This window comes from Anopheles merus, chromosome 3L (assembly GCF_017562075.2).
Source record: "Anopheles merus strain MAF chromosome 3L, AmerM5.1, whole genome shotgun sequence".
Lineage (NCBI taxonomy): Eukaryota > Metazoa > Arthropoda > Insecta > Diptera > Culicidae > Anopheles > Anopheles merus.
This window is the reverse complement of record NC_054085.1, coordinates 33,456,464-33,483,771: the sequence shown is the minus strand read 5'-3', so window position 1 is coordinate 33,483,771 and position 27,308 is coordinate 33,456,464. Positions and strand designations below refer to the sequence as shown.

At 45.5% G+C, this 27,308-nt stretch overlaps 5 protein-coding genes across 6 annotated transcripts in view; all 5 read left to right on the top strand.

Moving 5' to 3' along the window:
• Positions 1 to 2,661: 2,661 nt before the first annotated feature.
• On the top strand, positions 2,662 to 3,787 carry LOC121600175 (chymotrypsin-2-like). The gene is made up of 3 exons (XM_041928519.1): positions 2,662 to 2,788; positions 2,886 to 3,301; positions 3,388 to 3,787. The coding sequence occupies exons 1-3, from the start codon at positions 2,677 to 2,679 to the stop codon at positions 3,679 to 3,681; spliced, it is 822 nt and encodes a 273-aa protein (XP_041784453.1). The 5' UTR covers positions 2,662 to 2,676; the 3' UTR covers positions 3,682 to 3,787.
• Positions 3,788 to 6,798: 3,011 nt separating this feature from the next.
• On the top strand, positions 6,799 to 7,822 carry LOC121599195 (chymotrypsin-2-like). Its single transcript, XM_041926810.1, has 2 exons — positions 6,799 to 7,356; positions 7,437 to 7,822. Exons 1-2 carry the CDS (start codon positions 6,868 to 6,870, stop codon positions 7,734 to 7,736), a joined length of 789 nt encoding a protein of 262 aa, XP_041782744.1. The 5' UTR covers positions 6,799 to 6,867; the 3' UTR covers positions 7,737 to 7,822.
• A 2,749-nt stretch (positions 7,823 to 10,571) lies between these two features.
• On the top strand, positions 10,572 to 11,591 carry LOC121599124 (chymotrypsin-2-like). The gene is made up of 2 exons (XM_041926664.1): positions 10,572 to 10,714; positions 10,794 to 11,591. The coding sequence occupies exons 1-2, from the start codon at positions 10,657 to 10,659 to the stop codon at positions 11,513 to 11,515; spliced, it is 780 nt and encodes a 259-aa protein (XP_041782598.1). The 5' UTR covers positions 10,572 to 10,656; the 3' UTR covers positions 11,516 to 11,591.
• A 220-nt stretch (positions 11,592 to 11,811) lies between these two features.
• LOC121599233 (chymotrypsin-1-like) lies at positions 11,812 to 12,892 on the top strand. Its single transcript, XM_041926890.1, has 4 exons — positions 11,812 to 11,927; positions 11,988 to 12,388; positions 12,454 to 12,603; positions 12,674 to 12,892. Exons 1-4 carry the CDS (start codon positions 11,864 to 11,866, stop codon positions 12,809 to 12,811), a joined length of 753 nt encoding a protein of 250 aa, XP_041782824.1. The 5' UTR covers positions 11,812 to 11,863; the 3' UTR covers positions 12,812 to 12,892.
• Positions 12,893 to 18,007: 5,115 nt separating this feature from the next.
• The window catches only part of LOC121599444 (neuroligin-4, X-linked-like), a 143,783-nt gene continuing 134,482 nt past the window's right edge, over positions 18,008 to 27,308 (top strand). For both annotated transcript variants that reach the window (XM_041927249.1, XM_041927248.1), the window contains exon 1: positions 18,008 to 19,213. The gene's annotated coding sequence lies outside the window, so the exon portion shown is untranslated. The remainder of the gene's footprint in view (positions 19,214 to 27,308) is intronic.

Sequence of the window (27,308 nt, the reverse complement as noted above, 5' to 3'; positions counted from 1 at the left end):
TCTCGGTAGCCCGTACCCAACTGCTTCCCAAAACACTCGAATCCCGGAATCCGTGCCCAGCTCAACGCTGGGTTAAGTTGTTAGATCGATAGGAAATGGGCACGGCGAGCACAGTGTCCCAATGTGTGAGCGCACATGCCCAGCAAAAGGGGAAAGCAAAGGCCTGGTGACTGTGGTGGGTGGGTATGGCGGGTGGTACGATTGATTTGACCCGTTTTTGTTTTTGACACACAGAACATACAGGCGGTTTTTTTCGGGGTTGCTGTTCGGGATAGCAACAATTCGGGAAATGCAAAGGATTAAGTTTAGGTTGCTTCTTGTGCACGGGTGAAGGGGGGCGATAGAAAACTTGCACGTGTGCAGTTTTAGAAGGAACAAAAGGGAAAAGTTTGTTTTGATGGGTGAGATGAGGTGTCTTTCAAAAAGTTTTCTTCAAGAGATGGATTCATGTAAAACGGTTTATGAAGTTGTTTGGTTCACTTAAAATTCAACACTCTTCATCAATAATTCAACAGCTAGTACAGTCTTTATCAACAATTTTCCTTTAATATTATAATTTTAAGAATTTTGATTATTTTCTTGGTAGGATGTAGTTGAGGTTTTTTTTGCGTTTTACACTACATTTTTTTATATCAAGTTTAATGGTCTTCTTGTACAATTGTTATATGTTGTTTTTTGTTTAATCTGATTCGACACTTTTTTTAGTTTTTTGTATTGATTATTTCTCCATTTAGTAGAATCTGCACTATTATCAATTAACCTTGTTTTCCTACTTATGTACCTACATTTTTTTAATAATAAAATGTAGCTTTAGCTTTAGTCTATCGAGTTTCAATTACAGTTAAATACATAATAAATATATAAAAATCAGCAGTCTTTTATTTAAAGTTTTTATTTTGTATACCCTGTTATGGCGTATAAGACGAGAACAACTGTTTAAAGTTATAAATATATTTGTTTTCAACAGGAAACTTTGTTGAAAAGCGATCATGTAAACAATATATGTTGACATTTAGATAATATTTTAATTAATATCTGCTGTACATTATACGGTTTGAAAACTCACACAATAATTAACTAATATATGTGGCTGCACTATATTGATCGAAGGAATTGTTATTTTGCATTTATATTCTCGATTTTCGATCATTTATGGGTATAAATGAATTAATCTAAAAAAAAGAAAAAACAAAATTGGTAAAAATCGTATACATTATCATATTTAGTATTTTGTTGATCTTTTTGCAAAATTGCATGATAATTCACCCTATCTGCTTCAAGATAGGATTTAAAGTCAATTATTCCAGGCTATCATGTATGATAGCCAAAGCACTGAATGTGTTAAAAGGAATTAGTTTCTGCAAATAAATGTAATTATTAGACTTCAAAGTGAACTCATATTTCTCAAAATATCATCACATTTGCAGATCAAGCATAATCAATATTAGTATGCTCGTGGATTTTCCCAATACAACACGTCAAACGAGAACGTTATGAAGTGTTACTTGGGAATGTACGTAAATAAAAACAAAGATTGCTTGGCGGACAGTTATCTGAAACGATTTATGGCTACAAGCTAAAAATAAGCCTCACACTACCGAAACCAACTGAAGCATGACAGAACAATTGGAAACCCAACTTTCGTACAATAAAAATCACAATCATGCAGCTCCGTTCGTGTTGATAATACACCGAACAGTAGTATATCGCTAATCGGGTTGGGCAGCTACTTGCTGTTTGCTTTATCGCCTCCCGATTATGACACAGGGAAATCCAATTTCAGTCATCCAACTGTATCGTTACGTACGGTAGCTTTACACCCCGATAAACCATTTTTTGCGCCAGTGTTTGGTGGGTAAATAATCCTTGCATTGTTTGCAAAATTTTGCGTCCCAGGTTGACTATTTTGGAGTGCACTCTGTCGCGCAGCGGGCATTAATGGCGCCGTTTTTTTGTTTTTTATTAGCAGTATGAATAACTCGTGGCCAGACGTTGAAGGTTGGCCAACAACTATGTCGTTGTCGGGTTGGTAAAACTTACTGAGATTGATTTGATGACGATCGCAGCTGGCCTTAGTTTGAACAGCTAACAAGCGGTTTGGCAGAGGCCGTGACGTTGCGCGTAATGCTAGCCACGGTTCATTGACAAGGTCTGCCCACGAGCCACGAGCACGGCGATGTAACCGACATGTACACCTCCTGGTCTGGTTATTCCCGTAATTGATATCTATAAATGGGTTATTATCTGGAGTGTGATATCGCGTGTCTCAGGATGGCGTTTGTCGGTTTGACGATGGGCTAGAATTGATTACTGGTGGATGTGGGCGGAAGAAATGGAGAAAAAGAAAAAAAATGAAATGGAGCTACAACGGACAGTACAAACAGAACACAAGTGTAAACATTTTCTTTACTTTTTACCAACTGATCGTTATATTTGAACGCTTAATTGTTGCAAAATGAGACTTCCCTTGCGATTGCCCTTATCGTCTTATTTTATCCTTATCACGCTGGGCTTGATACGTTGAAGCACAATAAATCAAATCCAAACACACACACTTTCGAAAATCCTCGGACGTTTCACTATCGCCTAGATTATCAGGCAGCGTGACGCGGCTCGAGTCGATCAGGGGCTTTTTTTTGTTCGGCGTCGTAACCATCGGGTTCCGCCCGATATAAAATGCCCCCGCTCGGCTACCGAGAGGACCATCCGTCGTCTAACCGTCTCCACAAAATGTTCCGTCTTAGCGTTCTGCTGACCATCTGTCTGGCCGCAACGGCCCTCGGCAACGGTACGTAGTAGTGTTCCATGTGTTTGAAGTAGGAAAAGATCGCCTCCTAGGCAGTGTACGGGTGTCCTCATCAACGTTCCTCTTCTCCCCAATACAGTACTGTCGCCCGAGTACTACGAATGGGCCGGCCGTATCGTTGGTGGCCAGAACGCTGGAACGAACCAGTTCCCGTACCAGGTGTCGCTGCGCTCCTCCGGCAACTCGCACTTCTGCGGTGGCTCGATCATTAACAACCGCTACGTGCTGTCGGCTGCTCACTGCACGGTCGGCCGTACCACCGCCAACACCATCTCGGTGGTCGGTGCTATCTTCCTGAACGGTGGCGGCATTGCGCACAGCACGGCCCGCATCGTCAACCATCCGAACTACAACGCCAACACGCTGGCCAACGATGTGTCGCTGGTGCAGACCGCCACCTTCATCACGTACACTGCCGCTGTGCAGCCGATCGCCCTCGGAACGAACTTCGTCACCGGTGGTGGAGCCGTCGCTTCCGGCTGGGGTCAGCTTGGAGTAAGTCCGACAGTTCTTGGGCTTGGCTGGCTGGGTGAAGATCTGGAATGTTAACTCACTTTTTTGTTCTTTTGAATGACCAACAGGCCAACGTCGGTATCCCGAACCATCTCCAGTTCCTGAACACCCAGATCATCACGCTGGCTGACTGCCGCAACCGTCACACCACTGCCAACGCTGGCCGCGTCTTCGACTCGACCGTCTGCACGCTGAGCCCGTCCGGCCAGGGCATGTGCATGGGTGACTCCGGCGGCCCGCTGGTGCAGGGCGGTGCCCTCCACGGTATTGTCTCGTGGGGTATCCCGTGCGGTCTCGGCATGCCCGACGTGTTCGCTCGCGTCTCGTCCTTCGTCGGCTGGATCAATGCCAACGCTGTCTAAGCGATCGTCGCTTGGCAGAAGGAAAAAAAAAACCCCGTGTGATTGTGATGATATGAATTTGGCACTGGTTGGATAGGATAATTAAAAGAGTTTTTACTTTTGAAAATGCAACGCGTGTGGAGACAATTTGGCATAGAGAAAGAACCATTCATCATTGTGTGATTTGTTTGCTGTAGGATTACTTGTGAGTGAAATCGATCCTGCACACATTCTTCATCTATCAACTATCGGAAAAAAGGCATCTTTGACATAAAAGGTGTTACTGGGTGCTGTACTAATGGTAGTGGGATTATACTTCATCTCTTCCATTTACAAAATCTTCAACGATGTCCCAAAAAACAACAAAATCTTTAATGTTGCAAGACACCAACAGCAACAACTGGGAGATTAACGGTCTTCTGGTCGAATGGACTAGCAGAGTGAAATATTTGGGCCTCACATTGGATAGCAAGATGCACTCCCACGGATAGGTTCTCAAACTCTCTTAATGAGTTTAAACCCACTGATATCGGGTAGGTCCAAGCTTTCCATTTAAAACAAGTGAGCTGTCTTCAAGCAAATCATCCAAACTGCAGTAATTTACGGTTGTCTGGCTTAGGGAACATGTACAAGGTTACATCGCCAAACAATACAGGTGATGCTAATAGAAAAATGTAGACTTTCTAGATACAGGGCAGTGTACGTGAAATCGCCCCAACATAACTTTAGGTGTAGGGAAAATTAGGTTAAAAAATAGTTTAAGATAGGATAATTAGGTTAAGACAAGAACTCCAAAAATTCTATTACAGTGTATTATAAATAATGCAAGAAAGTAAAGTTCTAGCTTAGAAAATATAAGCAAAAATAACTTGTAAAGCATACGCGTTGCATCTTGTGTAACGTGGAAAGCTACTTGTAAAGGAAATCAAAAGTACAACTATACGTTTTGAGTAGATAAGTAAGCATCAACTGGGAGCAGTTCTTTATGCAGATTGTGTTCTTTATAGCTTGGGACCTCAAGGGCCTAGTCTTTTTTGTGTTCTTATCCAACCGTTATTGATTATATCGCGTTTGTATTGCTACTGCTTTTCCTCTTTCTCTTCTAATATTCTAATCTAATATTCATTCGTTCAACTACCATGAGCAGCTACCAAAATTTACAAAAATCTAATCAGGTATACAGAACATACGGAACGTTTTGAACATAACACAACAAAATATTGAACGATGAAGTGAAACTTCTTTTAGTGTGACTCAGTGGTCTCCAAACTACGGTCCGCGTCTAAACTAAGACAAAAATCAAGTTACTATAGAAGAAAAATGCAGAACTTTAAAATATTCAGTAAGTATTTTCTTGTCAAAACAAGATTTAAACGTTCTCATTACCAAAAGTAGCGCGTAAATGGCCTTCAGCAACTAAATTTACGAACCAATGTGGCCCGCGGACTCAAAAGTTTGGAGATCCCTGGTGTAACTGCTAGCTTCACGCCTAAATGGCGATAAAGAAACGTTGTTTAGCGCTGTAGCGCCATCTTGATTCTGGTAGCAACGTTGCTAAGGTGCGCTTCCAAAAGAACTGCGATGTTGTGTTGGTCAACGCATTAAAGCTTCGTTAAAATTATAAACGTATTTTTAACGTTAAAAATTATTCATTACAGCTGAATTTGCATTTAAGTCACCAATTATTGCCTCTTTGTCATCAATATTTGTCTTTAAAGCAACGTTTGTTTACTACTAGTGTATCATATTATTTTAAATGTTTTGCGGCATTTGTTAGGCTGTATATTCTTAAATTATGTATATTATTTAAATTAAGGATACATAATTAGTAGCTTATTTGTAAAGATTCATTGTAGTTTTCTAATTTGTCACGTATCTTCAGGAATGAAAAAATACATCGTTGGATAAAATTATAGTCTCCCCAGCCCAAAACACTTTTTGGTTCACACACTGGTTCACAAGAATTACACTAGCGAGTACGGACAATGTCGCCCGACCTTTATGCATTAATGATGAGTTTTAATAGAGTCAATGTTGATTGTCAATAAGTCGTACGTTAGAGGCAAATACTGATGCACACTGTTATAATTTGTGCCTTACAGACCAAAACACTGTAAACGTACATACATAAGAATGCTTTTGTTTTATTGCTGATATTTTCTATTAAAAACATAGATAGCCCGAAAAGAATAAAACAGGTGACATCATGCAAACGCATATTAATTTTAATACTGCTCATTAAAAACAGCTGCTGCTCGTGAATGATAACGGTATAAACGACGGGCCGACAACGGGTTCGAATAATATTTATCACAGCACTCAACAATTGATAACAATTCTATTCGGCTGTTGAATTAGTTGCCCATTTTCGATACTGCATGATATCGATGAAAACCATTACAAAATGGTTGCATTTTGTTTACTTATGGCGGAGCTAAAGTGTGCCAGTTATCAATACATACATAATTGTAAGTACTTATCTATTACGCGCAGTCACCATCCACGAGGAGGCAGATGGAATACGATTCTGCCAATTGTAAACTTGCTCTAAAAATAACTCCCAGACATGATGTGAATGTTTGCGGCTCGGTGATTGATTATCTAATCGTCTGTGTTTCGAGTGTTCGTGTTTTTCTTTGATGTCGAATGAGCTTGCGGTTTTGATAATCCTTTTTATTTTTTGCAACACTTTTGCAATCGTTCGCATGATAAGCTTAATTGAAAGCCAAAAGATTAGGCACGGTTGCTAATTGCATTGATTAATCCGTAATGGACACCTGCATCCACGGCGCTCGTGGCGTGTTGTGGCGGGAAACTGCGCCACTATCTTGCTTGTAAATGCGCTTTAGAGGGTTAAAATGTAACGGCGTAGGAATGTCGGCAAGGGTGAGACGAGAATTTTCGAGCGTAACATTCGCGCTGCATTGGGAATGGGTGATAAAGTTTGGTTTACATTCATCAGTTTGCGACGAGGAGCGATAAACCGAGCTGTGTAGAAGACGTTATCGAGCTGATCTGTCTAATGCCAAATGGCTGGCTATTGGTGCGGCCACCGGTTGCCCACCATTATCATCCGCGATAAGCCGTTCGACCATCCAGTTGCTTTGGCTTTTTTGGTATAAAAATCCACCATCACATGTCACTGAAGAACAATTGTTAGCTCGATCGCCGGTTCGTTAGTATCGTGGGAACGTGTGCGTCCGCAAAATGTATCGCAAAGCAGCTGCTGCACTAATCGTCTGCTTCCTGGCGGTGGCCGTCAGTGGTGAGTCGGCTACTTCGGATCCGCTCTACCAGCAGTGGAAGGGTCGGATCGTCGGTGGCACTTACGCGCGCGATGGAGACTTCCCGTATCAGGCCTCGTTCCGCACGCTGGACGGTATGCACATCTGTGGCGGTGCCGTGCTGAACCAGCAGTGGGTCATTACGGCCGCTTCGTGCCTGTTTGGCCGTTCGACTGCGGACACGCGCGTCATGGTGGGAGCCTACCGGCTGAGCCAGGGAGGCTTCAATCTTGGTTTGCGACGCATCGTCATCCATCCCAACTTTGCATCGGCCACGCTGGCCAACGACGTTGCGGTGGCACGTGTGGCACAGCAGATGGTGCTGAGTGATGCCGTGCAGGGTGTGCAGCTTGGCTCGTACAACATTAACGTGGCCTACGGAGCCCTTGTGTCCGGTTGGGGTCGTACCGAAGTAAGTCAAGCGTTGTAGATAGCTCACAACACGATGTGACGCTAACCACAAATCTTCACTTTTGCTTTTGTGCTTTGCAGTTCTCCAACCCTCAGTTCCCGGACAACTTGCAGTACATTGCGGTGAACGTGATCTCGCAGCTGGAATGCCGCGCACGGTTCGCTGATCCGTACAACGCACGGATCTACGATTCGACGCTGTGCAGCAGCAGCCCGGTCGGCCAGGGCACGTGCCTCGGTGATGCGGGCAGCCCACTGATCCACGGTGCCGAACTGCACGGCATCGTTTCGTGGGGCATTCCGTGCGGTGAGGGCTATCCGGACGTTTACGCACGCATCTCGTCGCACCGTGGCTGGATCCTTGCGCACACTCTCATTTAAGGCGCAGGCGTAGTATTAGAACTTAAGAAAGAAGGAGGAAATGAGTGTACTTAATGTAATATAAAATAAAAAAATTAGAACAGTAATATTTTTGTTTGCTTTTTGGGAGAGTTTGTTGAAGCTAAAACAGTATTAAATTCATGCATAACCTGACATATCAATGTTTCCTCCACTCTAGCCTTAAAAGATTTAATGTCGAAACGGAACGTTGAATGTATTAAAGTCAATGAAGTCGGCGAAATCGCAACACCATGTATGGTTTCAGTTGCGCCTAATGTTAGGCACTGTAGGGCTGTTTGTTTGTATTACAGCTAAGTGATGGTAGGGAAAGACGGGGTAAAATAGATACCCCGTAATAGATTGGTAATAGATTGGTTATGGAAAACGCAATGCCGGCCTAGTTTTGAGGGTTTTGAAAGGTTAGGAGAAGCATGATATATTACTTTTGTTCGGTTTATTGCGATATTTGTGTTGTATTTTGTTTTATTTCTGTTTTGATGTTGTTTTTATGCTAAGAAAGTGTTTGCAATGAAGGCCGTCATAAATAAGATACCTGTTTTTTATGCATTCCACTATATATGTGGTAAGGTTTTCTGAATAGTTTTGTTTAAATTGTGAATCGGAATACCGTCTTCAAATATCGATTTGTGTACTGATTAGCTGTATTTATCAAAAATAGATCCCTGAGATCTTAGCCCTTCCTGAGATCCCTGAGATCCCTAGCTTTTGTAAGCTACCCTACATACGGCAGGTTGCTTAGCGCCCTGACGTAGCCTGCATGCTGATAGCAGCCTCCTCTTCTGCCGTTAGAGTAGATCTCTTTTCTTGTATTTCGTCGGATGGTAATGGCGAAAAAGGAATCGTGACGGCCTGACTGTCCCTCGCCCTCCGCTGCCGCTGTCGTCGGGTTCTCTCCATTTCTCGTTGTCGCTGGCGACGACGCTCCAGCTTCTATGCAGAAGACACTGCGCGACCATTCTGTTGTCTGTCGGGGAGCATATGCGCTCTGGCCTGCCATTGCGCTTGTCTCCGACCTTCTGGGAGAGAGAATTGGTGATAACGGCGGCGCCATTCCGGTGGTTGCTGGAGAGGATGCAACCTCAGCTGCTAATCTTGGTGCTACCGGTGATGTTGCTGTTGCTGCTTCTGCTACCGCTACGGCTGCTGTTACTGGTGTAGGGTCTACTGTTGTTGTTGCCTCCAATAGCAAAGGCACTGCTGCCGGTATTGATGATATCGCATCGCTGGCTGTTGGACCATACAATTGCCTGAACGCCGACGCCAATTCCACGTCGCCCAGCTGCTCCGCGCGCTCCTGCGCTCTCCGGGTCCTTGCTTGACGGTTACGGGCCGCTCGTCGGGCTGCAGCCGGGTCGTCCTGCGTCTGTTCAGCGTTGACTGCCGCCTCTGCGGATGTGGAATTAGCAAGCACATTCAGCGCCGCCTCATCTTCTCTCCAGCACCTCATCTTCCTGAATGCGGGTCCAAGGGTCTGAACTTTTCAGCAACATTTGTCCGAGGTTCTCCTCAGTTATAGAACTGTCCATTCCCATTTCCAGTAGGTCGCGCCGAACCTCTGCAAACCTCGGACAAGATCCCTGAGAGTTTGAGATAGATACTCTTCAATTTGCTGTAAAAGTCCTACTCAAACATGGAATGTAGAAAACCACCCCGGGCATTTTGGTAAGTCTTACGAGTTGACGACTGTATCAAAGGACCACGCGCTATACATACAGGTTCTGTTTAAAGCCAAAATAAAAATGGCATAAGTTTCAGAGAGCATGGTGTTGGGGCCAGTTCCAAGTTAGCAATGATATCAGGGTATGTTCTAGAATTGGTATAGGTTTTGAATCCTTACAATAAAGAATAGCAAACGAAATCAATGCCAGAACCAGTATAAGTGTCTGGTGACTGGTAAGGGTTCAGTTAAATTACTGATATGCGTTCCAGGGCCTGTATAGGATCAGTTTCAGTATCGGTATGGTGTCAGGATCAGTTCAACGACCTGTGTAGGTTTAAAACCAACTCTAAGAGCTAGAATCAGATTCAGTACCAGTATGGGCTATGTAAAAGCTCCAGGAACTAATTTGTCTTGATATCTTGATAGTCTTTAAAAACCCCTGTGCACGCATCCTGGAATTATAAGATATTCCCACAATTATTGCAACAAAAAAGAGCATTAGTCGTGAGTCGTGTGTGATTGCATACGGTTTATTCTTCTAGCAGTTGAGCAATCAGTTAAATAGTTGATATATGTAGCATCCTATGACAGCAAGGTGCAAGAACCTTAGTCGGCTTCATTTTAGCCCGTAAAATTGACATTTTTTCCATCTACGTTTCAAAAGTCACAGCGCGGCTTCTCTTTGGAGTTCCTTCAGCTTCTCAGTGTTAAGAACAGCGCTGAAGAAGATAATTTGTAGTTCAACAAATTAATGTTCTATTGTACATTTGTACATATTGTACATACAGCTAATACTGTTATTTTTATGTCTCGTGATAATTCAATCATAGAATGGCACGTGTGCATTGCCCGACAGAGTAGCGAGAGTGCATTTTGCGAACCAAACTGGATACGATCCAGTAGCGATCGTCACCGATAATAGTATCAATCATAATCGAGTGTCAGTCTCGTGACAGGATTGACTGGACGCGCTTGTTATGACGCGCTGTGGAGTCAGCTCTTATCTGCCCGAGACTTACGCGCCTCCATGTAAACTGTCAATGCCTATTTTGTTGCGGTTGAAGTTTTTTTTTGCGATCAAATTCTTGGCATATCGACGTAGATGTTGGAATGCTTTGCAGCTCATGCCATTTGCTATAAATTGAACGACCGTCGCCGGGTATGCCTCAAAGTACAGCGTTCAATCGGCAGCCTTAGGGGAACGGCTGAGCCCACAAGTGAAAGGATAAAGCAGTGACAATGAACCGTTGGGTCGCGTTTGTAGTACTGTGCGTTGCCAGTGTGGCTTGTGGGGAAGGTAACAGCTGGGTGAAATCAAATGCGTGAAACATTCAATAGAGTTTCAATGCGTGGAATTGTGCTTTTTCCTCCGACAGACGCAGCGCTTCGTACAGCGGACTGGGAGGGACGTATTGTCAACGGTTTGAACGCGGTTTCGGGCCAGTTCCCGTACCAGGTGTCGCTGACATCGGCGACGTACCAGCACTTCTGCGGCGGTGCCATCATCGGCAACCACTGGATCCTGACGGCGGCCCACTGTCTCGCCGGCCGCAAGCCGGCGGAAGTGATCGCCGTGGTCGGTGCGCTGACGAGTGCGCGCGGTGGCTACAACTACGACGTGGAGCAGTTCATACTGCACCCGAACTTCAACGAGTGGACGCAGCAGAACGACATCGCGCTCGTGCGCACCAAGTGGTCGATCAGCTTCAATACGGCGGTGTTCCCGGTGAAGCTGGCCCGCACGTACACGCCGGCCAATCGGGCCGTGCTCGCATCCGGGTGGGGTTTGACCACGCTGAGCGTACCGAAACCGGCCGACCGGCTGCAGTACGTGGCGCTGCGTACGATCAGCAACGAGGATTGCTCGGAGCGGTTCCGCAAGCTGCAGAATCGCGCCATTACGCCGAGCGTTCTTTGCACGTTCAGCCGCAACGAGCAGGGCACTTGCATGGGCGATTCGGGCGGCCCGCTGGTTGAGGATGGCGAGCTCGTTGGCATCGTGTCGTGGGGCATCCCCTGTGCCGTCGGCTATCCGGACGTGTATGTGCGTGTTTCATCGTTCCGCGCCTGGATCGGCGCAGTCACGGGAGTGTACTGAGCGAGCGACAGGAGCTCGATTAAAAGCATGACGACAAATAAATCCACGAATCGTTCCGTTTCTTTGGCTACTAAAATAGGTGTGTACGAGGTCCGCTTATCTCCCGCCGAAATGTACTCCGAATATCACGCGATTACTCTCACGGTTCACTCATACTTATGCAGAGCTCGTCCGCTTAAAAATCGTCATCGACGGGGACTCGATATCTGCCACGGCAATGATGATGGTGCTTAAGCTAATCTGGCGATAGCGGTTCGGGGGTGTATTGCTGGTACGAGCCCATAAAATGTGCCTCCCAGGGACAGCACCCTTTCAGTGGCCCTTTAGTGCTCTTTCCCTGCTGCAAGAATGACTCGCGTACGACAGGTGGTGTTGGTGCTGAGCGCCCTGCTTGTGGTTGCTTCCGCGATCGGTAGGTTCAAACAAACGTTCCAAGCGAAACTGGCGCTTCTGATTTTCCCTGCTTTTGCAGCTGGACCGAACGGGCGCATCGTTGGTGGCATTGATGCCGTGGCCGGAGATGCACCATGGATGGTTTCGCTGCGGAACTCGATCAACCAGCATCTGTGCGGTGGCACGCTGCTAAGCAACCGGTTCGTCCTGTCGTCGGCCAACTGCTTGTCGGGGCGGCTGGCAACGGCCACCATGGCTGTGGCGGGATCCCGCTTCCTCAACACGGCCGCCATTCCGTACTATGGCATTCAGATCATCACGCACCCGAACTTTAACGTCAACACGCTCGAGCATGATGTCGCCCTGTTCCAGACGGCACTGCAGTTCATTTTGACCCAATCGGTCCAACCGCTGCCACTGTCGGCCGATGTGATTGGCGTGGGCGTTCGTGCCCGTGTGTTTGGCTGGGGAGCTTCGCAGGTATGTTGAGTTTGGAGTATGCAATTCTTTGCTGCTTGCAATTGATTCGAGTACCGGGTTTTCAGGCCAACGGAGGAAACACCAACGCGCTGCAGTTTTTGAACGTAAACACGCTGAGCAATGACGACTGTGCCAACTTCCTCGGTGCGGAGGGATGGCGCATTGGACCGTCCTCGCTGTGTACGCTGACCCGCGAGGGACAGGGCATCTGTGGGGTAAGGAAGAATGTGTGTGTGTGAGCTACATGAAGTGATCGTATGTGCTAAATGTTTTTTTCTCTGTTAGGGCGATGAGGGCGGCGCACTTGTGCTGGACAACTATGCCATCGGAGTCGCCTCGTGGGGTATACCGTGCGCTACCGGCCGCCCAGATGTGTTTGTCCGTATCTCGGCCGTGCGTAGCTGGATTCTGAACTTTATCTAAGATGCGATAAGGTTTGGCGTTGGCGATCGGTAGTAGCGATGTTTCACATTAGAGGTTAATAAAGCAAAGCATTTCAATTCAGACTAGTTGTTTGTTATCGCTCTAAGGGGAGGGTCACTACTGTAGAGACATTGAGGTAGTGCGGCGATAAGGTATGGCTGATAAGGTATAGATTGTCTTGATAGCGTTTTTGGGGGTACTTTTTTGTTGAAAACAGTGACGTATGTTTGTGAGTTTATGTTGACGATATGGATTGAAGATTGGAATTGAAGCAACAAGGTACAACAGGCTACCAATTTATTCTAAGGTAGTTCTAGTTTTGGTTCATTCATTAAAAAGAGACTTAAAATAAATGGGAGAGAAATGAAAATTAGGACGTAGAAGGACGCAAGGCACCAATATTATTTAATAACAAGGCGCGCGGTATCTCAGGTTGATGACGATCACAGGTAACGTTGAACAAACGCCACATACGAATAAACTGATCAGAAGAGTCAAAGCGAGTGCGATGTTCCTCTACGTCGAGTAGCGATCTAGTTCGGCATCACTGGACGTAGCAATCTCGTTGGTTCTACGATTTGAGGCCTAACACCGCACAGTGACTGTCGTAATTTACTTGGACACTCCAGAAACGCAAGTCAAACTGGTCAGGGGGCGAGCAGCCACCATGCTACCGAATTGCATTTTAATGTCCGAAGTACTACCGAAGTGGCTTGATGCAGACCGGGTCAGTAATGTCAGTAATCCACGTGCTTGAGCTGGACGCCGAGGCTCAACTTTTCGTCAAGGAACACTCCATGATCCCTGGCACAGCTTTACCGCTCGATGGAAGATCCATTTGACGCGTAGTCGTATACTAAAAGGCACCGCACTTTTCACAAATGTAATGAAAACTCTCTTCTCGACGCACAATTCCAGGAGCACCAGGACTAGAAAGCACTTAGAGTGGCTTCAAGGTAAACCATTTTCTGCTTGCAGCTACCTTTTCTCGGGTATTCTCGGTAAACTTAATGCTATGAAATTGTTTTATTTAACATTGTCGTACACAAAAGACAAGTTGTACGAAGTGAAAAGGAGACTATGAGAAAGATTATCATAATTTTTATTCGAGTAGAATAGTTCCAACAGACTGTTCAGGTATTTAGGATGATACCTGTTGATCCTAGAAGGGATATTCTGACGATAGGAGACTAGAAGGAGTGATGCAAGTACCAAGAATTATATATTTTTTAAAATAACAAACAAACCAAGCATCAAAGATACTACTCATGTCACTTGCAGTGAATGCTTCTATTATACTGTTAAATTAAAATGCATCTCAAACAGGTGCCCCCTCGCCTCGCGTAAACAGAGATAAAGTGCTAAAGTAAATGCTAGTAGCTCCCTTGTGCCATGCCGCACCCAAACCCAAACGATCAATAGCGATTAATTTCAAAGTCAAAATTGAATTACCTCCGCTCCTTACGGAGCTTGCATTTCACCGTAGCATTTCTATATATTCATTGATACCCGAAAACCGGGCATCGGGCAACAAATCGGATAAAACAGTGATCCTGCCCGTGCCGTCACAGGTATCACTGACCTCCCGGGCAGTAAATCATTTACACACAAGGGCAGGAACAGTCGACCGAATTATACAGTGCGCCGTTGCATGCCGTAAAGCGAAGATGCATAAAAGTATCGATGCACTTCTCCGGCAGGGAAACGAGGGACTGCCAGCGCTAGCAGGAATTAGATAATCCAATTTCGGTGACATTTAGACGCTGTTCACCGACCGACCGGTCGTTGTGGCACGGTCGTTGTCGTATCCGTAACTGGTGATGAGGTGGAAATTAAAGGGCAAAGAGGGGTGGGGGGGGGAGGGGAGAAATCGAAACCAGAATCCAATTTCATCGGTAAGTAGCGCCAGCATTAGACGGCGATGGTCGATGATGTTCGGCCCCGGAGAGTGAAATTGGGTTCCCACTCTGATGGACGGAACGATACGAACGGGCCGGCATGACGATGACGGCATCCAATTGGCGATTGCCACCGATTGCCATTACGGTCACCCCGTTGCTCCGTTCGTGAGTGAAATCCTGGTGAGTGAATTGAAGCGATACAAATTACAAAACAAAACGATCTCTTCTGCACACTGCTCAATCGAACGCTGGGGGGAACGGGGGGAAGTTGGTCCCATGGGAGGGGTTCGGTTGGCTGAACGGGAACGTCCCACACCGTGTCGTTTGCCGTCGTCGGTTAATGATGAGAGTGCGCCAATCTCGCTGTACTGGAAAAGGTGCTTTTTTCGGGCTTTGTTGCTGTTGTTTTTACGTCTGTCTGTCTCCGTGTCCGTGTCCTTTTTTGCGTGCCTGGTGAAATTTCCCACGCACCGTACTGTATGTGTTCGTTGGGTTTGCGTGGGACGTGGGTCCAAAATTAATCCTCTCGACCACTTCAAGCTAAAAATTGGTACGGGTCACGGTGTGTGTTTCCCGTGCGTCGTTGAAATAAGCGCAATTTTTACGAGCCGGTAACGAGTTTTTAAGTACATTCGAAGCCTCTTGTGTGTGTGTGTGCACGCATGAAGTAAATGTGAAGGTGAAAATGAAGATATCGTACCCGCCGCGTCCCATCTCGTACGAGCGTTTTGGAGAGAAAGTGTGTAACGCGTCAATAAAAAGATCTGTGAGAAATTTGTTCGCCCAAATTGCTCCGATTTGTATCCACCCCGGTGGTGGATTAATTTTTGACGAAATGGATCAGAACGTGCAAGTTGGGAAGGAACGCCGTTTTTTTTTTGCGTAGAATAAGGCCCACGCTTGCTTTAAAAATAGCCGTGTTGCAGTGTGCGTGGTAGAAGTTTGGCCGCTGATGGTAGAAGTTTTACGGCAAAATTGGTTCTTTTTTGTGCGGGGGGGGAGGGAGGGGGGGTAGGGGGGGACGAAAGTAATTCGAGCAGTTTTGTGTGCAGACTGCTCCTGGATGGATGGATGCGATGCATTGTGATGCGTACGTCATGGTCTGGCGTAAGGGAAGGCTTTTTAGTACGCTCGGTTCGGATCTGGTTGAGGATGTGTCTCGAGAGAGAGAGGGAGCGAAAGTCAATTGTAAAAATGGTGAAAGTTTCCTTACTCTTCTTTGTTTTCCTTTTCCTTCCTCGGACAAGACAACGCCGTACCCGCCGTAGGGAGGAGTGCGCGATCTCACTTGGTTAGTACTTCACAGTTGCTTAATCAGTTTTCAGTTTCCAGCGTGACTTACTAGTACTACTACTACTACTCCCCTGTTCCAAAGATGCAAAGTTGAGTGCTGCACCCCGATGCTAATACTGGGCAGTGCTGCTGGTGGTGGTGGTGTTAGTGGAGGTAGAAAACAACTTTTGCAATATGAGAATATTCCTGGCCGTGTCGTACTTTTCTGCTCTCCTCCGTTAGTGGTTTGCTTGTTGCTTGCGGAAACGGCGAAAAACCTTAGCATCGAGATTGATTTTGTATGCGCGTAGGCAAGCGTGCTGCATAAAACATGGACGTGGACAAATTGGCCCTCTCGTGTTGGTAAATATTGCTCGAGTTTGTTTGCGCTCGAAAGGATTTTTTTTGCTGACAGCAATGAGGTTCGATTGAAGAATGAGAAAAAGAGCATAAATTTGTTGGATTTGTTTTGTACCAATAAGTACTAGCCACATACAAGAATACGTTCAAATAAAACCTTCAATTTAACTGCTGGCGCTGTGGAAGAAAACATCTGTTCGGTCGGTTTAAAATCTTTCTAGCGATAGCAGCGCCATTCTGCATACGGGTGGCAGGAGTTGATTATTTTAGAGTACTCTCATGAGTTACTATCTGATTTGAGAGAGAGAAAAAGAGTAAATCACTGGAAGCATAAATGGTTTTTAAGGTGCAGAAGTTACCAGCTGGTAGCCTCAAAGGACTGATAAACTGCAGGGTTTGGCATCTGAAAGAGTAATAATTCTTAAATTGGGATTGTGTTTGTCCAAAACGAAAAATTAATTTCAAAAGCATACATATTTAACATGAATTTCCATTAATCGGATCTAAACTCATAGGTTTGTTCGTTAGACATGATAGTAGCCACATGATAATAGCGAGTCGCTGTAGAGAGTATTAATTTGCAGGAAAAGAAAATTTTAAATCGAATTTAATTGCATCTTGAGAGAGGATAGTGTAATATCTTGGAGATTTGACCCCTTGGTTAGACTATAGTGCTCAATTGGTAGGATCGTAGTATGACTGTCACCGTGACCATTGTGCGATAATCTGACATGTCAAAGAAAAGTCAAATCTGACCGAAAACACCTTTAGTCTCCTGTTTATTTATTCTTCTGCCTTCCGATTTTGTGCCTTTTTATAATATTAGCTATAGTTCTCTTCAATTTGTTGAATATGAAAAAAATGGAAGTGGTATAGGAACATTTTATCACTTGTGCATGTATTATTTGGGAAAACTATATTAGCAGTTGCATCCGAGGCTGTAATGCTCTGGGGAAGCTACAAGCTTCAGAATCTAATGAGAACCAGAAGAGAAACATGAGACGTTAGATATATTGCTCATTCATTCTCCTATCCATCTCCTATCTTCACCATCTGAGTGAAGGATCAAAATGCTCTTGGTGTGTTTGGGTGGCTCGCGCATCGGACTTAAGTTTGTGATGGTTAGGGTAGAGGAAAAGGACGACCCTTAAATCGATAAAAGACGAGCTTGTTGAGCTTTATGATGTATCGACACTAAATCTTCTTGCCGGCGAGTTTAGAATTAAGCATTGTATGACAATTAGTACGTATGGGAGGATACACCCCAGGTTTGAGTGTTTTGGGTTATTGCTGGGAATGAATTTGGGGAAAAAAAACTTTTGATTGAAAAAAGTTATGAAAATGTTTGAGGTTTGAGTGTGTAAAATAAACAAAACATCGCATCGCTCACCGCGGAAAACATGTTGGAAAACCCCTGCATTACTACCTCACGTGGATGTACTTACTCTTGGCACAGACAAGGCACACGATGCAATGAGTTCCCGCAAGAGAGAGAGAGAGAGAGAGAGAGAGAGTGAGAGTCCGCAAAACTCATCCTTACCAGAGAGCGAGCGAACGAAGGCGGTGAGTGCCTCAAAATGTTCGACCTCTCCCACGGAAAACCCATCCCGTGGTGAGTGTCCTGACCGTTTCGGAAAGCTGAGCCCCGCTGCTAGTCGGTCCGCCAGGCAGTGTACGATTTCCACTTTAGCTTCTGCCGACGGCGGCGGCATTGACGGCGGCATTTTTAAGCTAGCGGTTCGTTCGTTTCGCGCGGAGTGATTGTGGTGTTTGTGCTGCTGTGCTGTGTCGCGTGCTACTCGCGTTATCAACCCGCCCCGGGGGCTAGCGCTTGGATAACCGATCCAGAAGCCGGAAAAGGGGAATTGTTTCACTTTCTGCCGCACTGCTCGCAAAAAAAAACAATAGCATCCAGGTATTTCCATCTGGTTGTGCATTGCTTCCGGCTGTCCAAAACTGACGCAAAAGCCCCACTAGCAACGTCCGGACGTCCGGTGTGTGCAGTGCGTAGAGCGTCCCTCCCTTGCGGCGGAGAAACATTGTTGCTTGCGTGGATCGCGAATGTGTGCTTGAGCGTTGGTTGGTTGCGTCAGCTCGGGTGCGTTTGTGTGCGGGAATCTTTTATGTTGTGCCCGCAGTGGAGATAACAACAACGAAAAAAAATGGTAAAATTCCGCTGCAACCGGCCATGCAAATAGCCCGCAGCCCGGACAGCGGAACTGCTGCTTGCGTGTGCGTGTGTACTGCTGCAGTGAATACGGCGAATGAAGGCAGCGGTGGATTTGGCTTAAACTTATCCTTGGTTGGGTAGATGTGAATGTGAATGAGTGTGTGTGTGTGTGTGTTTCAGGGGGGTGATTAAATGCCGCTGGCGGTATGCGGCTGGGTAGGAAGGGCGCAACAAAAAAAATGGAAGCCCACTAACCGTAACCGTGTGTGTGCGTGGTGCATTTGTGTTTCGGCGAAAATGATCAAATATTCATGCTAATGGTGATGATGATGATGATGATGATGGTGCTGATGATGCTGTTGCCTGATGGTGGTGATGTTGTGCGAAGATCTTTGTGCGATAGCCGTGTGGCGTAAAGTGCGGGTATGTGAGCTTCTTTCCCCTCAGAAGCTTTAAGAGCCTCAGCAATGAAGTGTAAATTTCATCCAGTGGGGAAATAAAAGTGTATTTGCCGTTTGCTGTGACATCCTTTTGTGGAAGGCGGAAAGGAAATAAAAAAGAGATCCCACAAAGTGTTAAAGAAAGCTCCCTTTCGTTATCAAACATCGAGATAGAGGGGTGCTTTTTGGAAGTTACAGCAAAGGGGAAGTTTTCAGGAATTGCTTCAAACCCAATTTCATCGCCAACCATCTTCGCCGGGTAGGTTGTTTGACCGTTTGCTGACCATCGCTCTAATCCCATCTGCATGTCTGCGCGTTTTGTGACCATTTCAACTTACCAAAACAACAATAATGGCAAAAAAGGGGACTCACTTCGTTGTACATCCTTGTGAGGGGAAAAAGGTTTTTTTCTTTAAAATCCTTACTGCACTGAAAACGCTAAAAGCTAATCGAGCTGAAAGTGAGCACCGGTAAATAAGGCCAAAAAGGGTTAAATCCGCCCAACCGGGTTGGGATTGCCGCTTCCTGGACGCGTGCTGCGTGCGTGTGTGTGTGTTGTAAATGGACTACCGCTTGGCAGTTTGATTGCGTCCGAGCGGCGAGGGTTCCGATTCAAGGTTTGCTGGCCCCCAGAAACGCTTCAAGAGCGTCCCCTTTAAGAGCGGTTTCGGGGATGTGCGACTTCCCCGAAGTGGGCCAGCTACCGCTGCCGCTTTCATAATTCAATCGAAACGTGACGGAGGGATTGATGCTCCCTTTTTTTTTTCGTTGCTGTATTCATCAAACTCACCAAAAAACCGGGAGCATTATCCGCCGATGTAATATTTACACCACTCATCTAGTTGCCCGTGCGGAAAGCTTCGCTTCGCCCCGTGCAAAACGGGAAATGGTTTGATGTAAATGGGAGTTTTTCCCTACTATTTTCCTCCCTATTACTGAACAGCAGAACGGAACCATGTTGAATGGGATGGTTGTAAAGTATCATTCATGCCCGGTGGGGAGATGGGATGGCATCGCGCAATCGTGCTCAGTCATGTGTAGTGCCTGATCGGACGGTTTTTTTTCGAGCCGCGAAACCTTCGCATGAGCTTTCTATAAAAAGCTGTTCGATTTTGAATAATTTTCTGAGAATTTGGATCCGTTTTACGCGTACACATGTTATTGGGTAGGGATACGCACACTCTCTAGAGCTTGATTACCGCTTGCAGTGCACGGGCACGGGTGCTGTCAGGTCGTCAGGTTATTGAATCCTCAGGCCAATGGGAGGGGTTTTTGGAGGACCCAGATGGTTCTTTCGTTCGCCCCCGTACTTCTGATGATTAATTTTATATGCTACACGCGTGTCAAGTATCTTCCGCTGTGTGGTAGGACTCGTCTTATGGCTCTCCTCTTACTCTCATAAAGAGATAGAAAGAAGCGAAAGAACCAAAAACCAACAGCAAAAGAAAGAAAAAAGCCTTATAATGAAGTCAACCATCCCGTTTGGCGTGACTTATACATTCACTCGTAGAGTATCGATACGATCGGCACGCCTCCATGCCGGTGGTGGTGGTGGTGTACAATATCCGTTTATAATAATTAGCGGTGAGCGGTGGGAGGCAGCGTGCGCTTTTGATGAAATCAAACACGCGCCACGTGGTGTACAATCCATCATTAATTTCACCAGCCGCCTGCCTGCCTGCCTGCCTGCCTGCCGCCGTAGTGAATTTCAACGGTTTTGTGCACACGTTTCCAATAGAGCTTGCAGTGGGAGCTCCGTAAACAAATTACCTTCCGCAGGAGCGGGGCCAAATGTGCGAAATACTCACGCAAAAGATCGACAGCTCGAAAGTCGGATTGGGAAGCGGGGATAAGGTTTCCCGTTTGATGGCTATTTGATGGCCCGCCGTAACGGCAAACCTTGTACCGTGCGGTTGCTTTGTAGTGCTAAACCGCAAACAAAATAGCGACCACGGGGGAAAAGGCGCTCTCTAACGCTCCTGCGAGAAAACAAGGCCACAGACGGGACAGAAAGTAATTTATTTAAATTTAATTCAGCCTATCGCTTTCGGAGGCTTTTATATCTCTCGTGTGGTGCGTGTCTTTCGCTGAGGTGCTTTCGGGGAGAGGGAACACAGTCCACAGGTGAGTGAGACACAACACCGCACTTGTAAAAGTCGGGGTGAAAATTGGTGAAAATTGCCATTTCATGTTGTTGCTCACACGGGCTGGGTTACAAGTGGTTGGGCCCGGTTTAACGGACGGGCGGTAAAGCGAGGACGCGTACTAGCGCTTTTGTTCTGTGTGTGTGTGTGCTTGGTGGTGGAAAAGCTCTTAGCAGGCAAATAAGTTCCAAGAAGTGGGTCCTTATTCCTCTCCCCCAACCCTCCCTCTATAGGCAAAACTATACACGGTGGATAAGTTATCAAACGCGTGTGCAACGCTCTCGTTCGGCTTGATGCGGAAGTGTGCCCACAGCGATGAGGTATGAGGGAAAACGTTTGCCCACAGCACATGCATAAGTAATGCTTTGTGACCTCATTGTGTGACAGTGCGTGTGTGTGTGCCTGTTTGGTGCGTGTTGGATTGCGTAGGAACGCCGGTGACATCCACCCCATACACCCGTCAGTTCGGGTCAGTTTAATTCAATTTCAAAAACTTTCCCGAACATCTCTTCTGTGAATGTTTTCTTGTGGTGTATACCACACACACACACACACGTTGTGTTCTGGACAACTCGATTGGAGTGGTGGTGGTGTTTGCGGAACAGGGCACAACACTCCCGTCACGACAGCTGAGACACACACAGACACACAAACACACTGTGGAAATGGGTAAAATGAAAATTCCACTGCGACACCATAAATTATTCCGACGTGAACGCGCGTGCCCCTCCCCATACGGACATGGTCCGTTTCCCGTTGCAACCAGGGATGCTGGGGGACATGCTAAGAGTGCATGGAAGGACAACAGCTGAAACTACAAGAACCAACAAAAAACAAAAATCCCTCTTTTCGATTTCGCATGTACCGGATTGGAAAAGAATTACGAATTCAACACGAATTACCTCATGCCCATGTTGGTGGGGAATTGTCCCTGCCGGTGACGTCGTGTGCGTGTACTTCAAACCTTACCTCCGGATATGAATCTCACATCAACCCGCGTGTCTGCCGGATGTCGGGAAGCGTCCATCTACTAATCAATCGCTAAATGCCGGTTTTTTTTCTTAGAACACATCCCAATATCATACCCAAGATCTGCTTACCGGATGCAAAAAGGACATCAGCTCAGATTAGCCGGTTCTGGAGTATCCGGCGCTGACGGACCGGTGCCAAAGGAACTCTACTGACGACACTGACAGAAAAATAGTTAATTAAAGTCCTGTTTGTTTGCCGACGAACACCGGAATGGCATTAGCGTCGGATGATTATGTGTGTGTGTGTGAGTGTCCGTCCGTCCAAAACCGGCTCACATCCTCTCCACATCAGTGCGGGAGATTCTTGGGAATCTTACTTATCCCCGTCGCACGCACAAGATGGCGTGCGGTGTCTTACGGTCTTTCGGATGGCATTAGAAGATGACTAACGGAAGAGATGGCACTCAGCCGAAACGGTTTCTGGTCCCCTGGTTTCGATAGCATTTTCCATTAATCTAATTAGCCCGGCTGTCTTACCGCTCCGCGGACAGCCCACGCTCTTGGCCACGGGCAAGTGTTCTTAGGTTCGCTTCTTGCAAAGCGCTCGTGGGTGTAGTTGGCATTATTACCTACGCGAATCGTCACTTTGAAAACGCCGCTAAATTACAATAAAACTGAAACATTCCACTGGGAGGCTTTTTCTGCGGGAACGCGTTCCAAAATTGCTGTGGAAATTGCAAATTTATAGCCAGTTCATAAATACCGGGAAGTGTACATTATCTCGGCCTGCCAACCTGGGGGGAGTGGAGTTTAGCTAAGCTAAGTAATATGGTGATGGTTGTTGGCGGTCCATCTTGAAGTGTATTTAGATGTTACTCGACTGCGGCTAATAGAAATGTATGAGCTTCAATGCTTCAACGATGTGCTTCAATGTCATGATTGTGATGTGTAATGCGACCGTGCAATGATACAATGGGGCATGAGAGCCCCCCCAGTTCTCAGGCAGGCTGTATTGAAAATGATCTGATACAAAAGTTAACACTCGTGGACGCACTGGTGAGACAGATCCGGAATGCGGATGGTAATTAATCATCGAGGAATTCCGTGTGGTTGTGTGTGTATACTGCGCTTTCGCGTGAAATTGTGAAAACAATTTATCATTCAACTAGGCGGGAGCTGTTGTGGTTTTGAGCATTCATTTCAATGGGAAAGATGCACGGTACGGCATTAGCTGTTTGTGATTTGATTAAAATCCATACACAGTGGGTTACAGTGTTGATGGTACAGCTGTATTCTGCGCTCTTACAATCAAGTTGTTTTGAGATCGACTTGATGTACTTAGTTTTTGTTTTGATGGTAGAGAAAAGTTCATTTTTGATTTCGTTACCTTGACTCGTATCGAATCAGGATAGTATGTGAAAATCGTATTCGAATTCCTAGTAACGAATGGAGAATATTTGTATGAACAGTTCCTTGTAATGTAACACAAGGTAACAGTTCCTGCATATATTGACTCATAAACTCTTGCTAAATCAATGTTTATGAGCAATGAGAATGCCTGGCCTTCTAAATAGTTTAGGTTTTATTAATCTTCTACATTTTTAGAATAAATGCCATGGACACTTCTATGAAATTTAAACAGGTTGGTCTAAGTTAATCTTACCGGTGGCCCCCTGGTACAGTCGTCAACTCGAACGACTCAGTAACATGCCCGTCATGGATTGTCTGTTTAATGCAACTGTTTTTGAATATTAATGGTCGATCAGATCGTACGACAGACTCTCTATGAAAGTCGACATAGAGCGCCGTAGATGCAGATTAGGAGAGAGAGAGCGTCTATCGTTGATCCTGTTGAGGGTTCCTGAATGATCCAATTCCACTTTTTCTCCTAAGTCGCCTAAGACAAGCGCTAGCGCCCGAATTTAGCTTCAGGCAATTCTTCAGGCAACTCTTCGAATTCTTCATAATTCTTCAAATTTAGCAAATCGACTCAAATCAACATAATCGTAGGAATAGAGTGTAAAGCCAAAAGAAACAAAGGAAATTTGATCAAAGCTGTGCACTTTGAACACATTCTGATCTATGAGCAATTGTTTGACATGTTGTTAAAATAAATCAAATGAAATCTTTATCGTAATTCTAGCTTTGAACCATAAAATTGACATTTGGCTTGGTTAGTTGTAAAATCTTTGATTTCAAAATTTCCATATACATGCTTAGAGACAGTATTTTAATCGGCTTAACCTTTGAACGGCAAAGTAATATAATAAAAACAAAAAGCTCTTCCATCAGCACAAGTCATCTGAAAGAACCAATCCAATGCAGCTGTACAAACACTTCATTGAGTCACTGTAGGAATAGGCCATTGTTTTAGTGTGATAATAGAGCAAGTGTGATGGAATCTCCCTTATTTATACCATTCCTACAAAGCACTTCAATAGTGAAAACAAAAAGCTCCACATTCTCAGTAGCAACATTTTTGTGCTAATGTGCTCATTTGTGTGTTCGAAGAACCTCCCTTAATTAAAATATCCCTTTGGCCAACGTTGCAGCCTGTGCGGGAGTTTGGGGTGGTAGTAATTCGTCATAAGTTTGTCCCAACCACACATCGGTGCCAGATGTGTTTCGTCAGAATATGAAACCCAAACACGGCATGGGTGCATCATTCAAATGGCGAAGGGCTTCAGCGTTCGTTGAGATGAAACTTTTCACCAATGTGCCTACGTATGTGTGTGTGCGCGTTGTTTTTCGTGTTGGACGGGAATGGAAAATGGAAAATGGGTTCACTCGTGCCTGGCATCGATAAAAGTAAAACTTTCCCAACAATCCAGACAATGCGGGTGTGTCTTACTTTTAAGCATGGTGCGCGCTCTCTCTCTCTCTCTCTCTCTCTCTCTCTCTCTCTCTCTCTCGACACACAATGGTAAATCAAAATTTTCGCTTGACATTGAATAGGGGGGAGAGCCAGAGGGAGCGAGAACGTGAACGGGTGGGCTCAAGTGGATGTGAAGAGTGAAGCATAAACTGCAGTCATTCTTCATCAGCATTCAGCTATTTTCATCGGACGGTGTGCACGAGCACGAGTGCCCAAAAATACATGCCACAACCGTGTTGGCCGTGTTGGCTATCGTATCGCCACAAATTTGACTCTTACCTGCCGAAGACATCATCCCCCTTCTGTGCAGGAGCGAGCACAGGAGAGCACGAGCGCTTTTGAACAACGCCCGGCGCTTGTAGCTAATGGCCGGGAATGGGTTTGGTAGTTTGCCAGGACACAAAAGATATCTTCAAATTAAAATGATTCATAGCGTTGTTCGTTCGGCGGTCGGCTGGCCTCAGCCAGTCGGTTGTCCCACAGTTTGCCGGCCGATGCAACCACATAGCTTGTGCGGCCGTTAGTTTACGTTAGTGAAAACCGTTTACACTGGGCGGCTCCGGTGAGGGCCTCGGAAAAGAAACTCTCCCAGATTGCTGAAATGGATGGTTTTGCTCGTGTTAGGATGGTGAAGGGACGAGCGCGGGGTGGTTACTTTCGGCACTGACACGTACAAAGATTTACGAGTCACCGCGGCGGTCGGGCATGCGGAGGGACTTGGCGGAGGGTTTGTGCGTCTGCACGAGAAATCAAGATGACGGCTCAAGAAGGACCGATGGGGGGGGTTTTTTTTGGTACACGCCACTGGCACTTGAGCCTGAATGGCTGAAGGAGAGCTCTTGTGAGTGTGGAGCGAAATTCAGAGTGGATGCGATAACGGCATGGCATGGCTTTGAACTTCATCAAGCGCCAAAGTTTCGCGTTGTGTTAAAGCCTTGTCAACCAGTGCTGCTGTTTGGTTTTAAAACGGGCGATTCGGTCCGCCCTATTGCTGTAGCGAGCGCACTCACGGCTTCGGTACACGAAGTCTGCCACGACAGACAGCTGCAGCTTACATTTTGATGTACGTACCACACTCATCATGCCGTAAAGTTTTGGTACTGCTGTTGTTTATTGTTGGTAGCTTGGGAGAGGTGTTCTGGGGATATTCGAGGGAGGAACAAAATCGTGACAAATGAAGGTACATACCTGAAGCTATTATTTGTATATGTACGCGCGTTTGTATGTGTGCTTCGTATCCTGAATAATGAAGACAATGAAGACGAACCGTTCTTAAAGTAGGCAAACTGTAAGGCCCTTCAGTGGAAGCATTCGAGCAGAAGGCAAACATTTGTGTGCTGGAGGTCCTTTAAAAGATGATCAAATATTAAAGAACATGCCATAGACGCACATACACACAGATACACATATTCACGCCCTGACACTGCAGCAGACAAATGTAGGTAGCTTTAGCATGTTAAAGAGAGCTTCAATTCAATTTGAACCTTTTTGGCTGGCGTAACCGTTTTACAGCCTTTAAGGCTATGATCATGTCACCATCATGCTCTGTCTTTGTCGCATGGTGTACTGCAGTGGTTGGAATTGATTTAAAAAAAAAGGAAAACATATCTTCATGTACTATTGTTGCAAAGGTGTACGTACTAGGATTAGGGTGTAAGCTCACCGGATACTGTACTGTTGTGATTTGCAGATTGATTAGTTGGATGGATGGTAATCCCAGATCAAGTGGTCATGTCGTTAGATGATGTAAAAGGATGTACTGTTATGATTGAATGGATTTATGGAGGATGTATGTGCACTGACAGAGGACGCTTGCGTTTAGTTAAATTCGCATGGATCGTTTTATTAGCATAACCTGAGATTTGAATGGCAGACACATATCGCCTCGAAGAACGGAACTTTTGGAATTTCATCTAGATTTGCCTTTTACGCTGGACTTATTATCAAGGTGTGGATAAAAATAAACCACAATAAGCTTATGTCTGCACAAAAACTATCAACTGGCTGGATTTGATGGACTTGATTGAAAGATGTGAAGGAAGACATTGGTTTTTTATGCCATGCATTTCATCTTAGTGATTTTTAATGATGTTTTTGAATGCTAAAATTTTAAAAGTGTTACTATGGAACTGGAAAATACATTTAAAATATTGAAGTCAACAATTACTACAAAATTCCCTGAGATAAAGCGCAAAACACATTTCAACGCCCGTGTAACGTGTCGCGCAAACGGCTAGTGGACGGAGCTGGATTTTAATAAATGAATTGTGGTGGTACCTTTCCTACCCCAAAAGTAATTAATGCAAATTTTGCTGATTTCTTTGTAATTATGAATGTTGAGGCATTATTCGGTACGCTTCACCA

Coding starts and splice junctions, on each gene's coding strand:
- LOC121600175 (XM_041928519.1), top strand. CDS start 2,677: ATGCCCCCGCTCGGCTACCGAGAGGACCATCCGTCGTCTAACCGTCTC. Junction 2,789..2,885: donor CGCAACGGCCCTCGGCAACG/GTACGTAGTAGT, acceptor TCCCCAATACAG/TACTGTCGCCCGAGTACTAC. Junction 3,302..3,387: donor CCGGCTGGGGTCAGCTTGGA/GTAAGTCCGACA, acceptor AATGACCAACAG/GCCAACGTCGGTATCCCGAA.
- LOC121599195 (XM_041926810.1), top strand. CDS start 6,868: ATGTATCGCAAAGCAGCTGCTGCACTAATCGTCTGCTTCCTGGCGGTG. Junction 7,357..7,436: donor CCGGTTGGGGTCGTACCGAA/GTAAGTCAAGCG, acceptor TGTGCTTTGCAG/TTCTCCAACCCTCAGTTCCC.
- LOC121599124 (XM_041926664.1), top strand. CDS start 10,657: ATGAACCGTTGGGTCGCGTTTGTAGTACTGTGCGTTGCCAGTGTGGCT. Junction 10,715..10,793: donor CAGTGTGGCTTGTGGGGAAG/GTAACAGCTGGG, acceptor TTCCTCCGACAG/ACGCAGCGCTTCGTACAGCG.
- LOC121599233 (XM_041926890.1), top strand. CDS start 11,864: ATGACTCGCGTACGACAGGTGGTGTTGGTGCTGAGCGCCCTGCTTGTG. Junction 11,928..11,987: donor TGTGGTTGCTTCCGCGATCG/GTAGGTTCAAAC, acceptor CTGCTTTTGCAG/CTGGACCGAACGGGCGCATC. Junction 12,604..12,673: donor AGGGACAGGGCATCTGTGGG/GTAAGGAAGAAT, acceptor TTTCTCTGTTAG/GGCGATGAGGGCGGCGCACT.